Source organism: Gadus morhua, chromosome 10, assembly GCF_902167405.1.
Source record: "Gadus morhua chromosome 10, gadMor3.0, whole genome shotgun sequence".
NCBI classification, from domain to species: domain Eukaryota; kingdom Metazoa; phylum Chordata; class Actinopteri; order Gadiformes; family Gadidae; genus Gadus; species Gadus morhua.
In genome coordinates this window covers 24,494,134-24,509,102 of record NC_044057.1, presented here as the reverse complement: position 1 = coordinate 24,509,102, position 14,969 = coordinate 24,494,134, and the positions used below count along the sequence as shown (strand labels likewise).

The window sequence follows — 14,969 nt, the reverse complement described above, 5'->3', positions numbered from 1 at the left end:
ACGATTTATCCACAATAATAAATTAATTTGAGCTTAAACGTAACTGAACCAGAGTCCATGACAGTATCCGTGTTATGTCATGCTTCATTGTCACTTCATACACTTTATGTTCCCACAGCATATGTATATGTTTGTACGATAGCAACAGTTGTCTAATTAAAATCTATGGGTTTTTATTTTGAAGAAATGTACACTTTACACTTCCTGCAGTGCGTAATATTACGTCAAAGACCGCCCAGATGCAGAACATATACATTCATATTTGTATGAATTTTACTCCCAATGCCTATTGGTTTGTTATTTTTTTCATTTATTTTTAATATGCACGGTTATAAAAAATACTTGTTGAGAATGTATATAATTGTGCCATAAGCGGTACATAGTTGCCAGATAGTGGGCCGTAGTGAGTGTACGCTCCCCCTGATTGAACGCCTACCTGCCAGATAGTGATCCTCGGGGAGGTTTGTTCAAGAGAAATCCGTCCGGTTGGTATTGTGTTATAGAACAAAGATCCTCGTCATTATCGTTAACGCGTCGTCAGTGCACTTCCACTCGACTGTGACTCCTCGATCCCTACTATTTCCCAAGCCAACTTAAAGTACATTTACTTCGATCATCGTCTGCCGGTGCATTGCTCAGCACTACTTGAAACATGACGGTAAGCTACTTCTACGCACTGCCATCTTCCAGTGTTTCGGTATAAGTCAGCCAAGTCAGGCTTTAGCCTATGAGCACATAGCTGTATTTAGTGTAGATCTAGCAACTCACTTTTAAAATGCATGTCTGATTTGTTTGTTAAGATGTGGGGACAGAAAATATCTCATGAAAGCCAATTCTCCTAGTCAACCCAGAACCCAACGGTGTGGAAAAAGTAGGCCTTTCTGGGTGATATTTAGACTTTAAGTAAGGAATGGTGCAGTTTAGAGAATAAGGAGGATTGATGTGGTTATGATCAGTGACGGGGTATTTATGTTTTTGGTGCAACGCATCACGATTTTTCTCAACAAAATTCTAATTTAATTTCATATTTTTGTTATGAATCTTTTACTCTGAATTGTCTCTTTTGAATCATAATTCCTGGGCCGAGCATTTGTAACGGAAGTACTCGATGCATTCATGTGTTTCTTTATGATTCTTTTTGGAGACCAGATGAAGGCCTTTTTATTTATATTGATCAGACTCGTGTACAATGAAGTCGTAGTAAGTTAGTAACCTAACAGAAGACTTTGCTTTCCAGAAACACGAGTTTGAGGTGGCCATGACGTGTGAGGGGTGCTCCGGAGCCGTCACTCGCATCCTCAACAAACTGGGAGACGGTCAGTTCTACTGCATTCAACATACACAACTGCACCCCGTACAGTTTAAATTTATGTATCATATTTATATTTTGAATACCTCCTGGAGATTTATATTTAGCTCTTTTCATACCTCTGTAGCCTATTTAAATTATTCCTTGGTTCTTAGGCCTACATCCCTCCAATCATATATTTCTCTTTCTACAGATTTATAGCACTTTATCATTAACACATTATTTTTTTTACTTCATTCTTTATATTTGTCTGACACTTTTACTAGGAAAAAAAATCACTTTTCTTTCGTAAAATATTTACTGTCAATGTATATTTTTCCATAGCCATAGAACTATATTAAATTAATTTCTACCCGCCCTGCTTTCAAACATGTCCCGTGACTTCTGTGTGTCTTACTCCTGCCAAATGATCAAAGTTATTCAACCTTTGTTGACAACAATCTGAAAGCAAGCCAGCTAGTTGAGTAACACACTCAAACCTCTGACCTTATTCAGAAGACCTACAATAAACTCCATGTACATGCTTCTAACCGTTATACATTATGTAAACTTGTAATTTTTATATTGTCTTCGGAGAGGTTTGAATATTTTTTTGAAAGGTGTAACATGAAATGTCGGACTCTAGGGATTTCTCAATAAAAACAATTACAAAAGACGTAGTTTGATGATGTCGTTCAGTAACCTGGGAACATGGGAGTTGTCTTGGTCACATTGCTGGTAAAAATCCATCCGACGTGAAATCATGGAGGAGTTAATGTATTCAAGTTTTATTGACATTGCTTCTATTCAAGTTATGTAATTTCATTCTAATGAATTAGCGGTAACAAGTAGTTTCCACGAGTATGCGATTCTCCTTGTGATGGTAGCTGAGGGGGAGGTTTAAAGTTGTTTTTTAAGTTCGAAAGATTGAGGATATTTAACAGATCGTCACGCTCTGAATTACAGTGATGTGACTTAAGACCTAAAGGAACGGGTCTTTAGACTTATGGAAACTAAAGACGTTATCAGGGGTGAGAGTTTATCATTGGCCAGGAGTCCGGGATTCCAAGACGCCGGGCCGAAGCCCTTCCCTCAATAATCTTCGCTTGGTCAATAGTTCTACACGATAGGCAAAATACAAAGTACCCTTCTCTTAACAATAGCTTAACTAAAAACTAATTTACCTGGAGACGTCTTCATTAAAATCACTGTTTTGATGTGTATCCCACTAGCTCTACACTAAAATAAGTAAAAAATGGTGTGGCCATTGGTGCTCCGAATGGGTGTAACACATACTGTCGTGGAAATATTAATCATAACTATAATATACAATTATGAACCTATGATATTAATCTTGTTTATATAAGTTCTAGTAAATTTAAAATAAACTGTTAACGTTCTCCTTGGACCTAAAGATACCTCCCTTCCTTTATGCGACTGAGAGGGGAAAGGTAGTTAGGTTAGTTGGCATTAGCATTCCAACCGTTGCCACGGAGACTGATACTCGGGCCATTTCAGTCGACTGACTTCTTTGTTGTGTAGATTCCTTTCGTTGTTTTGCAACCTCGCCCTGATACTGGCAGTCATACCCACTTCTCCCATAGTTTATTTCAGTTTAACTTGGCCTCTGACTTGATATGAAGTGAGAGATGCTCTAAAATTCAATCAAATATTTTGCTTCCCGACGTGTCTTATAAGTTTTCTTTAGTTTTTCTTCATCACACACATAGACTGTACAGAAAACTGGCTTAAGATATGTGAACACGAATGGAAACTATCGCAGAATTCTTTCACACAAAAATCAGTACAGTATATTATTTTTCTTTTCCTCACCCATCTCAAGAAACATCTGTGTGGGGAAACCCTGCAATAAGCTTGGTGGCACAATGTGTAGTTAAATGTGTCTAGGCTTTTTATTTTGTTTTATACTCCATTAAATTCAGAGTCAATTGATATTCAAACGAACACTACCTCCTCCATCACTAGTTGACACAGTACACCTGTTTAGGTGAATACACATGTGGCGTTTACAGCAGGTGTGTAATAATGTGTTTTGTTTCTACCTTCTGTGTCGCTCCAGAGGTGAAGTTTGAGATCGATCTTCCCAAGAGATTGGTCTGGATTGAGTCTGAGAAGGATGTGGACTTCCTGACCGACACGCTGAAGAAATGTGGGAAGGAGGTCAAATATAACGGCACCAAATGAATTGCTGACTTCTGCAAAAGGTGGGGAAAGCTTATTCAAATTAAAGCCCTCAAACCAATGTCAATTCAGAGTGCTTTCTTAACATTGGGAATTGACACTCGGCTAAACACATGGGAATGAATGTGGCAATTAAGCGACCAGTACCAGGAAAAAACAAGTTGGACTGCTTGGCTAAGATTTGTCCGATTTTTGGTGTCATTTTGTTTAATTACCGTTAGGTATTTTGAAAATGTCATCATGTATTTAATTTCAACCATTCTGACTGTGTGTGTGTGTGTGTGTGTGTGTGTTCCAGAGGATAACTGCTGAAGTGATGGTGGATTGCGGCAGAAGGACATTCAGTCTTTTTGTCACATGACCCAGGAGGCATTCATCAATAGTCCTAATATTCAAGTAGGATCTTAACCAAACTAATCCCACCGATTGAATTGGCACTTGAAGAGGTTTTATTGTACAAAAACCAGCCTTATCTCTTTCAACAATGCACGAGGAGACGCTAATATTAAAAATATATCTTACTCTTGATCACTGCGGCTATACATGGTTAACAGATATAGTTTCATGATCATAAATAATCTGTGGTAGAAAATGTGGTAGAGTTAAAAAGTTTCAAATAATATGTCTTGTTAAACATTTGTAAAAACTCTCCAAACATTCTACGAAATGGCTGAACTTTAGTTTCATCATTATTAAATTGATTAAATCCCCTCTCCCAACATGCCTCAAACCTCATGCCTCCGATTAGTCCCAATCACGTTTTTTATCAAATATCTCTTTTACAACGGCTCTTTCTGCCATGTCTAATTGTTTACATGTTAACACTTTAAATTAATTATTAAGGATCAATTGAAATCCGGGGGACTTCACTGAGCAATCAATGTGAATTCAAATGAAGAAATCGATGGGGTTTGGGTGCAAGTTGGTTCCAAATGATGTTCTAGAAATTGGCCCTGCAATGCCCTGTATAAAGGTCTTGGGGCCGGGGGCCTCTATGACCTGCTCTGTCTGAACAATAGCAGCTGTACTTAAACTACGCACAACAGAAAAGCAAGATTATAACCAACTGATAACTTGTTCTTTCAGTACAACCTGCAGCTATTCATGTAATAAGCTTTGTTGTCTTTTGGTAATCAGTTGGAAAACAATCATCGATCACAATATTGATATTGTGTTATATGTATGTTTTATGTGTCTGTTGCTAGGAATGTGGATTATACACAGGGAAAATAAAAACATTGAAGATGCTTAAACACAGTTTTCAGTTTTATTCTAGACAGTTGGTGTCATTTAGTCATGCACATTACATTGACCGTTACAACAATGCAATATAACAAATGCAATGATTGGATTTCAAGCTCTACCATTTATGAAAATAAATAGAAGAGTATAATATGAACAAATATATACTTGTTTGCAAATGTGTCTTAACATCTTGAATAGAGCTATATATAAAGTATTTTGAATATGTTTCAAGAACAGTGCTGCTTTTTCAAAAAACTTAGAATTTTCTTGTTCCAACGATTGAAAGATTTTATTGAATCATACTTAATACTTAATCTACAGTTTAAGTTAGTCAAAATAAAGTTTGTTTTCTGAATCTTGCTCTTTCCTGGTCTCTGCAACTCGCAGAGCTTACCTTCCCCACCTTTGATTACCACTGGTAATGGGCTTTGACCTTACCAAAACCAGAGTGTTCATAATGGACCTACATTTAATGCCAACAACTCTGATAATTAATTTGGTAAACATATGTCCTATCGTTGTGCCCTTCGGCCTGAAATCATGCTGCCATACTAATACATTTAAGGAAACTAGATTATTATAGTTGATAAACAACATTTTTCTATAACGACAATTCAAGCTTGCAAGTTGGATTCAACACAATAGTTTTGTTTTGTCTTGCTTAGGCTATACGGTTAAAGTCATAACTTTCTAGAATTAAAAGTTAATAATGTATTAATTATTTGATATTTCGTTGGTCTGGGGATAAATCGATAAAGTCAGTTAAATTGTATTTATAGAAACAGCTGTACAACTGTTATCAACAGAAAGCATTGGAAAAAGGAATGGAACTTTTTTTGAACAATATAAATTCCTATTTCAGCTGTCTTTTTACTTCTGAAAATAGTACTTTGTAGCTGTTTTTAAATCTGCATTTTTTGGATTTACATCACCAAGTCTTTAATTCCAACCGTCCCATCAAATGTGACTTGCAAATGTGTAACACAACTTCCTTACAATATGCCATATTTGCATATTGATTTTCAGTTGTTTTCAGACGTCTCTTGGGTCAACGGTCAGGGCGCTATGACAGGCAGGTCCACCCCCGCCCACGCGTGCACTGGTTCAACCTGGATGGAGGCTCCATGGAAAAGACCCAGGGCCACAGACAGTACCACCGTGTACAGGAGGTTCCCGCAGCAGATGTAGAAGGTCCAACCCAGGTACTGGGTAGCCAGCATTTCTGGAAGCGGCTCCTCCAAAGACACCAAGAACACGGTCAGAGCAGCGACACACAGTGTGGCTGGAGGGAGAGGGGGATGAAATATGAGATGAACAGAGGGTTGGATTGTAGATGGATGTATAGATGGATTCCTCGTTGAATGGATGGGTAGATGCTGACTTTTCTTATAGTGAATTATGCCTATTAAGTGTGGTGCACTATGTAGTCTCCCTGACGTCTGCTATGAGTATAGGTTGACTAGCTACCGCATGTCTGCTACCTAAGGAGAGGTTGAGTAGCTCCCTGCTATCGCCTAGCTGAGGAGAGGTTAAGTAGCTCCCTGATATCTCCTAGCTAAGGAGAGGTTAAGTAGCTCCCTGATATCTCCTAGCTGAGGAGAGGTTGAGTAGCAGCGAGGGACTAGGTCCAACCTGAGTGAATGTTGAGCAGCCTTCTGATTTCTCCTACTTTAGATGTTGAGTAGCAGAGGGGTGGTAGGGCCTACCTGAGGAGATGTTGAACAGGAGAACAACAGCAGGACCTCTGAGCCTGAAGGAGAGGAGGGCAGCGAGGGACAGGACACAAGAGCCTGCCAGGAACATCCAGCTCAGGCTGTAGGCCCCTGAGGACCACAGAGACTCAGCCGTCACCAGGCTGACTTGTTTAGGTCTCAGTGGAGTTCTGGTTATTTGCTCTTAGTCAAAGGGTTCTATCTTCATCAGGCGTGCAGTATAACTTTCACATGGAAACTCTTATTATAAGGTGAAGATCATCTATGCACTACAAATGCATAGTTTGAGTGATAATGAATCCTTTTTCTATCTATTGTTTTAGTTTTATTGTTATTGTGCACCCAAAGTTTCCATCGTTGATCAATATAGTAGTATATCTAAAATACAAAAAAGCTATCTGCTGCTGGAGGGAACCCTCTCAAAGGTGCCTGGTCAAGGTTTCCTCAAGGTTTCTCCTGCCTGGTTTGATTTTCAGGAAGTGTGGTCGTATCTGGGAAACCAGATTTAAGACATTCTAGGGTTGAAGCTACAGAGGCTATGCTAAAAAATTAACAAGACCAAACAGCCAAACTTTAATAACAGGGATCACATTCATAAAGCAAATATTATCTGAATCTGTCTTTCGATCGCACAATAAAGGTCACATTTTCATGTCAATACCTGCTTCTAAATGTCCTTAATTTTACTTTCAGCAACCTCTGAGCTTTGAACTCAACTGAGGTTGTGCAGCTAATGAACTAAGCGATATTATTCTGGATCTATTTCCAGGATGGTTAATAGCCAGATGGAGTAGAAACTAGTCAACCATTTTGAAGGTTAGTTATTCGTCTTCTGAAAACTCACCCATGAGTGAGCATGAGGATACAGGTCTGCTAAAATCTCCTTTCCCAGGAAAGAAACGAGAGGCCTTCACTGGGCCTAAGGCAAAGTCAAAGGCACCTACACATATTGACCCTCTAGCGGTACCTGCGTGTGTCGCCATTGTTTTCCAGACGGGGTGGAGCATTGAAGCTCAACCTGGGCTACCCTCAAACAATTTTAACTACGATGCTTTCGCTAACGCCTATTTTCTGACTTTCCTGTAATTCTACTGCTGTGACATCACCATTTTGGGATGAATGTGTATTTTCCAATCTCTCTACTAGCTAGATGAGATGTTCTTAGCCGAGTTATAAGAGAGCTGGGTCTTACCCACCCAGGGTGGCAGGGTGTAGCAGGCGGTGAGCCCGTCGTGAAGGTTGCACACGGAGAACAGGCCCTGGCTGGCTCCCAGCTGTTCCACCACCAGCCACTTGGAGGAGCACAGACTTACGGTGTAAAGGACGAACTCCACCGACAGCAGAGCGGACAGCAGCAGCCCCACTGCACGAATCCTCCCTTCAACACACAAACACACAGACACACACACACACACACACACACACACACACACACACACACACACACACACACACACACAACTAAGCATCAACTGACAAAACTTGTTAGAGAGCAACACACTGACCAACACACTTTCTCTCTCTCTCTCTCACTCACTCACTCACTCACTCACTCACTCACTCTGTGATACTGTCTCTCCCTCCAGCGTGTTGGTTTGGTGTCCTTGCTGGGTGTAGATCCTCCTGGATACGGGTTGATCCAGTCCTACCCTACCACCGAGTGCTGTCATTCCTGAGGGTTGCTGGTTCTGTCCCGAGTGTGAAAAAAGAAGTGAAAAGAAAGAAGTGAATAATGCCTTACTCTCCTTTCTCGGATTCTCACATCAATGGGCCTCAGAGGTAGGCACGGATAAATAACGACACTATCAAGGTCCCCAGTAGAATACTTTGTTGTACTGGGCAGCTTGCATTGTCCACCAGTAGAAGGCTATGGTTGTATTGTGCAGCTTCGAGGGTCCGCAGTGGGAGACCGTGGTTGTACTTGGCAGGTCCCACTCAAGTGTCCACCAAAAATCCCAGGTGCTGGCGGGTAATCCCAGTGTTTATCAGCAGAAAGCAATGGTTGTATGGCCAGTAGAATATGATAGCTGGCCAGCTCCCGATGAGAATGGATTTGGTTATGAAGCAGGGCAGTGCTTCTGTCATTAACAACACCTCCACCTTTATTGATGGGAAAGTGTGAAGCTGTTGCTTTTGTTCTCCTCAAGGCCATCAGGGGTTTGCTTTCATGGGATGGATCCTGTTGTTTGTGGTGGTCGTGAATTTCCAGGGAACCCTATTGAAACCAGCTGCTGTAGACACAGAATGCAATGTTTAACCATCTGAATATTATCTAAGATGATAAGATGGTTCACTGGATTTCTTTTGTTGGGGAAAAAAAAAACCCTGATTGAAATATTTCACAAAGCAGGCCTGTACTGTTTATCTTTGTTAGTTTCCGAGTACACCATCTTCGACTGTTGGACACTGGCAGCTGCCCAGTACAACTAGTGTATTATACTGGTGGAATCACTTACGATTTACAATTCATTTAATGTATATAAACAACCAACCAAACGCAGAACCAACAGTAGTGTATAATTGGTGCAAAGGGCTTTTTGATAGTACAACAGAGAGAACAGAATCAGTGGACCCCACCCAGGGCGGGACAGATGGAAAGGGGGCATCAGTAGGTTCAAAGAGTGGAAGGGGAGGAGAGGGAAGAGCTACAGATGGTTAATGGTAAACAAACGTTAAGGCTTGAGGAGCAAGAAATTACAGCACTGCATTTCCTCTCCTTCTGCACGCCTCAGCTCGGGACAGTTTATACGGACTTCCTTCCTGTCTCAGTAGCCCTGACCTGATAGCTACTAGCGATGCATGCAACAATGATTATGTTCAGTTAAGGCTGTAGAAGCTAGATAGCTGAGTTTCCTAATCCTTCTCATAGCACACACATCTAGATCATAGCTTTAATTAAAAATGAAAAATAATAATATATAAAGATATATTGATGAATAAAATAATTGAATACGCAGGAAAAACAATATAATTAATACTGTGGCATAACCGATTGCTCCATAGGGACAAATTAAAGGTCTTGAATCTGAATCTCGAATACAAACAGAATAAATCCACAATACAGACAGAATAAAACCACAAAACAAACACAATAAAACCACAATACAAATACAACATAAACACAATAAAGCCACAATACAAACACAATAAAACCACAATACATGGAAAATAAAAACACAGTACAACCACAATTAAAACAGAAAACAAAGACACAATATAAACATAATAAAACCACAGTACAACCACAATTAAAACACAAATCAAAGACACAATATATACAGAATAAAAACACAATGCAAACAGGCAGACAAGGTCCCCAAGTTGGGGGTCTCTGGCTGGAAAGTGTTGTGGCAGCTGGCCGGGGTCGCTCCCACTGCTCTGCCTCTCCAACACTGCTTATCTCGCCTCAACTCTTCTCTTCTCCTCGTTCACTACTCTACTCTGCTCTTCCTCTGCTGTCTTCTTTCTGATATCCTCTAACTCTGTCCTTCTTGCTCTACTCCTCTTCCTCTCCCCTTCTCGCTCCACTCCCCTTCTCTCTCCTTCTTGCCCTACTCCTCTGCTCTTTCATTCTCTACTCCTCTCCTCTCTGTTCCTCTTTCATTCTTGCCCTACTCCTCCTCTCTCTCCTTCTCGGTCTACCCCCCTCCTCTCTCCTTCTCTCCCATTCCTCTCTCCTCATCGCTCTGATCCTCTTCTCGCTCCTCCTAGCTCTACTCCTCTTCTCGCTCCTCCTAGCACTACTCCTCTTCTCGCTCCTCCTAGCTCTACTCCTCTTCTCGCTCCTCCTAGCTCTACTCCTCTTCTCGCTCCTCATCGCTCTACTCCTCTTCTCGCTCCTCATCGCTCTACTCCTCTTCTCGCTCCGCCTAGCTCTACTCCTCTTCTCGCTCCTCCTAGCTCTGCTCCTCTTCTCACTCTTCTATTCTTCCTCTCTCCTTCTCGCTCTGCTTCGCTTCTCTCTCCAATTCTCTCCACTCCAGAGAGAGAGATTAGATCAGATTGATTTGTAGGTAGAGAATGGAGACTCTGAGTTTGTTTAGGCTTCCTCTACTGCTGTGGCAGCTACCGCCATCATCATTACCGTCACCACCCTCCAAGATCATATCAAACACATGCACACAAGCACACACACAATTAGCCATCAGCTTTTTTTCCTTTTTCCTTTTTCAGATTTGGATAAGGATGTTAAAACAGGACCAGCGGCAGACGCTGCGTGTGATCTGTACTGCATGTACTATGCATACTACCATAGCAACAGACAGCTGTTTTATGTGTTGATGTTGTGTTGGCATTCTCCAGCGGGTCCCTGGTAGCCAAGAGAGTGATGTATCCACCTGATTGGCTGAGGACACAGTGATGGATGATACTGATTGGTCGACAGCCTAAGGTCATATTTAGCCTCTGGCTTAGAGGCGGGGTCATTTTGTTGCGAGGTTTGATTCATAATGCAGGGTCAGCATCTTCCAGCTTGTTGTTTCGTTGTGGGAATTACTCTCAACATTCTTCTAATGATTGCATTTTCATTACTGCTCCCAATTCATCAAAATCGTAAATGTCGTGACATTTAACAGACCGTTGATATTTAGAAGCATATTAAAAAGTTTGCGAAGGGTTTTGATTTTGACCTGCTGGTTCACTGAGAATTCTATCTATTGGCTCTTCGTTCAGCGTCAGGAATTCAAAGGAGGAGACGGATTTGTTAGAGTTTGCTGAGCAGGCAGACAGGCATGTACGTACCTGCACGCCACGTGGGCATCTACCTGTGCTGAAACTACCTGCACTGTAGTCGACTTACCTTATGTTACTCGCTGCACTTTGTAAAATGACCTTCTAAGCAATCTCAAGAAACTATCACAAGCACATTAAACCCCTAGCATCAAAAGGTATTGTTGATGTAATACAATTATTGGACAAATCAGAAACCCCCTTCTGCGAATATGTTGTTATTTTTTATTATCTCGTTTTTTTTTGCAGGGTAATGAAGCCCGCTCCAGGTGTGACTCTTTCCACCTTAAATCCGTTCATCCTTTCATTCAGTTAACTTTAAGTTGAATTCATCCGTTCCTCAGTGGAACCACTCTGTGCTGTGTGCGTCAGTTAGTATGGGAGAGTTGTGGTTGGTGTGTTATCGAGAGAGGTGGAATGTTCTCCTCATTAGTTCAGTCTCAGGGATGTCTTTCTTGTTGCCATGGTGATGGGTTGACCCCTGCCCTCCAGGTGACGACCGCTGGTATGATTACATTCCATCACCATGTTTGTTCATCTTTATCCTTCCTATTCGTCCCAATAGACGGTGGCACCACCAGTGAATACATCTCTCTCTCTCTCTCTCTCTCTCTGAAGATACTACATCTTAATTGTACACAGTTTCCTTTAGTTCAATTCAATTGGCTCCATGTTTACTGTGTTGACATGCGTTTACTTATTACCCTTTGGTTTCCCCTCCTTCATCTCGTTCACTTTATACTGTCTACTCCCAACTCTTCAGTCCTGGCCGATTCTGTCCCCTGATTGGCCGCTTCGCTTCAGAATAAAATGTGTGAATGTTCCTGTGCCAACACTTCTCTGAGACACTGACGCTAAAGTTTGATGTTAAAATTACTTGGAATAGTTTTACTGTGTCGCAATTAAAGCCAGCAAGACTGGATGTCTGCTCACTGGGCTGTCCAATTATGTTTTTTGTGTGTGTGTTTGTGTGTTTTATATATAGTGTGTTGAGTTTCAGGGGCAGAAGCAGGGAAGTGTGTGTCTTTATAAAGTGTAATTTTGTGTTCGTGAAAAGTGTGTGTAATTTTTGTCAGTATGAAGTGTGTTTATTTGTTTCATGAGAAGTTTGTGGAGGATAAGACAGAGAGACACATGCAGTGTTTCTGCTCAGTGGGTGAGCAGTGATCGTGAGGAGCGGTGGGTACAGTATGTTCCCGAAACGACAACAGACCACTCCCCACATCTGGAGACAGATCCGTGCCAAAACAGCTGGAGGAAAAACAGACCCTTATTTTTGGTAGGGATTTAAGAGGTCTACACATGATGACGGCCAAAAAAGTATTGGATTCTAGGTTGGGTTGAATATAACCAACAAAAGAGAATTAAACAAAGCTGTAATATCAGTGGATCTGCTTCTAGAGGTCCACGTCAACCAAACCAATGTAGAGAATCAGGTATGATCCGCCAAAGGTAGCGTCAGCCCAAACGTTCATCTCCATAGGAAGATATTGGCAACGCTGGTTACGACAAGATGGAAGTTCATCGTGTGTTCACAGCTTACGAGTTTTCTGCTGGTCCTTGAGCCAGGATAGAAGGTCAAATAACTCAGCACCGAGTCGGTCTGTTTAGCAGGACCTGGCTCGTAAACCGAGGCGCTAACAAAGACAAACAGACCTAAAAGTATTCACGGAAAGGTACATTGAGGTATTTATGGCGATGCAGCTCTCACTTTGTGTACTTCTGAAGTAAGCAGTTGAAACCACTATAGAGAATGTCAGACAGTGTGCCTTTTAGTATGAGGTTATTTAACGGTCAACTACTGTAGATTTGGTGATCTTTAATTAATTGATAAAATGTCTAAAATACAATGTGACGTTATGCAGTCACAACTGCCCTGTCTTACGAAACAACCAATTATATTATCTATTATTTATTTGGCAATCTTTAAGTGGCTCTGTGGCATGTCTACAAATACCATGTGACGTCTATCGATGATGTCACATGACAACTGCCACCGCTGACTTCAACAATAACCCACATAAATAGCCCACATGAACTAATTACATGTTTCTGTGAGCCAGGCACTGTGAGCCGTTGGTAGTGAGTGGTCTACTTCAGTCATTGTTGGCATTCATCAGACGCTTTAATCCAAACTGACTGAGGCTGAGAACAATCCAAATATAGTTGCGACAAAAACAAAAAGGCCAAGAGCGTGATCAAACCAAAACAAGTGGTCAGAATGCAGAGTGGAAGGGGTTAGAACACACACATTAGAAATCATGATTTTTTTGAATGAAATGGAGATTTTCTTTATTTGAACATAGAGGTAGTGGAAAATGGTAGTGCGTAATAGTTCATTTAGAGATAGAACATTCCAATTTTCATTAGCTTGTAATAGTGACAACTTTGTAACTATTGCAAGCCACTACGTCCACTTTAGTGGGCGTTGTATCTGATCAGATCAACAGAACCAGACTAGCTTTGATGGGCTGTTCTGGCCCGTTAGCCTGCTGTCTACTGTCTGGACTCTGGGGGTAATTACAGACTCACAGCCGCTGTGGGTGGCCATTTTGGATCTAGACACGGCTTTGCGTCAACAGCTTCAGTTAATGTTCCTGCAGAACAAACAAACGGAGACGCTGTTGTTGCACGCTTCATGGCAGTTGTCCACCACAGCTAGCTCTGTGGAAACTTTAATACAGAGTCCTTTAAGATGTTTTTAAAAGGAAGTAGTAGGCGTGCACTTTAGTTTTTTCATTTACACCTGCGGCTTATTCTGAAAGCTCAAAAAGCCCCATAACAGAACCCGTCAATTATGTCGGTTCCAGTGGCGGTGAGTGGGGGAGCTTTGTTTATGACGGAGAGCAAAATATCCATCATACCCAGTCTTTCTCAGTGGCGTACTAGAGCAATATCATCTCTACAGCCCACCGGACTCTTTCAAGGAATGAAAGGAACAGGTTTCTGGCATTTCATCCTCTAACATCCACTGCAGGCGATGGAGCAGCAATGGCTGTGATTGGTCCGCTCACTAAAACCGTGAGATGCAGAACCAAAACAGGTTCACGACTGCGTCAAGGCGTTTGCGTGGTCCTTGCGTTGGGTGACGCGGGACCATAATCAGCCCTTCAAGGCCGTTCACACTACATCCGTCCGTCAACGGATCTCATCAGGTTTCTTTTAATCCACCCTGGGACCTGGTTTCAGAAAAGTGGCTCTGTGTGGACAGGGCCTTACTCTGCAGGGTCCCACCTAGGGACTTCCTGGCGGAAGTTTCAGATGGAAAGGTGTTAATAAGTCCAGGGTGAAGTGACGTAAGAGCAGAACAAACTGTTTGATCTGGACGGCGCTGCTAGTCAAACAGGGAAACTCATAAAGAGGGCCCTTTTTAGAACCTCCCAAAACATTTTATTTGGAAGATGTGTTTGGTAAGCAAGCTAATGCTGGGTGCACACAGTGCCTGAACAGTCAACAACTCTCTCTCTCTCTCTCTCTCTCTCTCTCTCTCTCTCTCTCTCTCTCTCTCTCTCTCTCTCTGCCTCTGCCTCTGCCTCTGCCTCTCTTGCAGTTCAAGAATCTCCAAGCTTTATATCTAATAATGAGGGACCATCCCATCCAGTCAAATCACATCTGTACTATCTAGTAATCATAGGAACTATTGCCTCAGGATTTGAACAAAGAATGCCAGTTCAGCAGCAAGCAAAGTTTCGATTTAGTGATAAAGCTTTAAACAGTTCAAGATTAAATTAATGGAAGGGTAAAGTAATCTTGCCATAGCAGTTGTCTTCTTTATGCGGGGCGTGATGACAAAG

The 14,969-nt window shown here is 41.6% G+C and overlaps 2 protein-coding genes across 2 annotated transcripts; one reads left to right on the top strand and one right to left on the bottom strand.

Annotated features, from left to right (window-relative positions):
• The first annotated feature begins 411 nt into the window (after positions 1-411).
• On the top strand, positions 412-4,743 carry atox1 (antioxidant 1 copper chaperone). Its single transcript, XM_030367476.1, has 4 exons — positions 412-658; positions 1,238-1,316; positions 3,369-3,513; positions 3,789-4,743. The coding sequence occupies exons 1-3, from the start codon at positions 653-655 to the stop codon at positions 3,491-3,493; spliced, it is 210 nt and encodes a 69-aa protein (XP_030223336.1). The 5' UTR covers positions 412-652; the 3' UTR covers positions 3,494-3,513; positions 3,789-4,743.
• Positions 4,434-8,838, bottom strand: LOC115551886 (uncharacterized). Its single transcript, XM_030367475.1, has 4 exons — positions 8,009-8,838; positions 7,640-7,825; positions 6,442-6,558; positions 4,434-6,017 (listed from the first exon to the last, which is right to left on the bottom strand). Exons 1-4 carry the CDS (start codon positions 8,115-8,117, stop codon positions 5,791-5,793), a joined length of 639 nt encoding a protein of 212 aa, XP_030223335.1. The 5' UTR covers positions 8,118-8,838; the 3' UTR covers positions 4,434-5,790.
• Between the last annotated feature and the right edge of the window lie 6,131 nt (positions 8,839-14,969).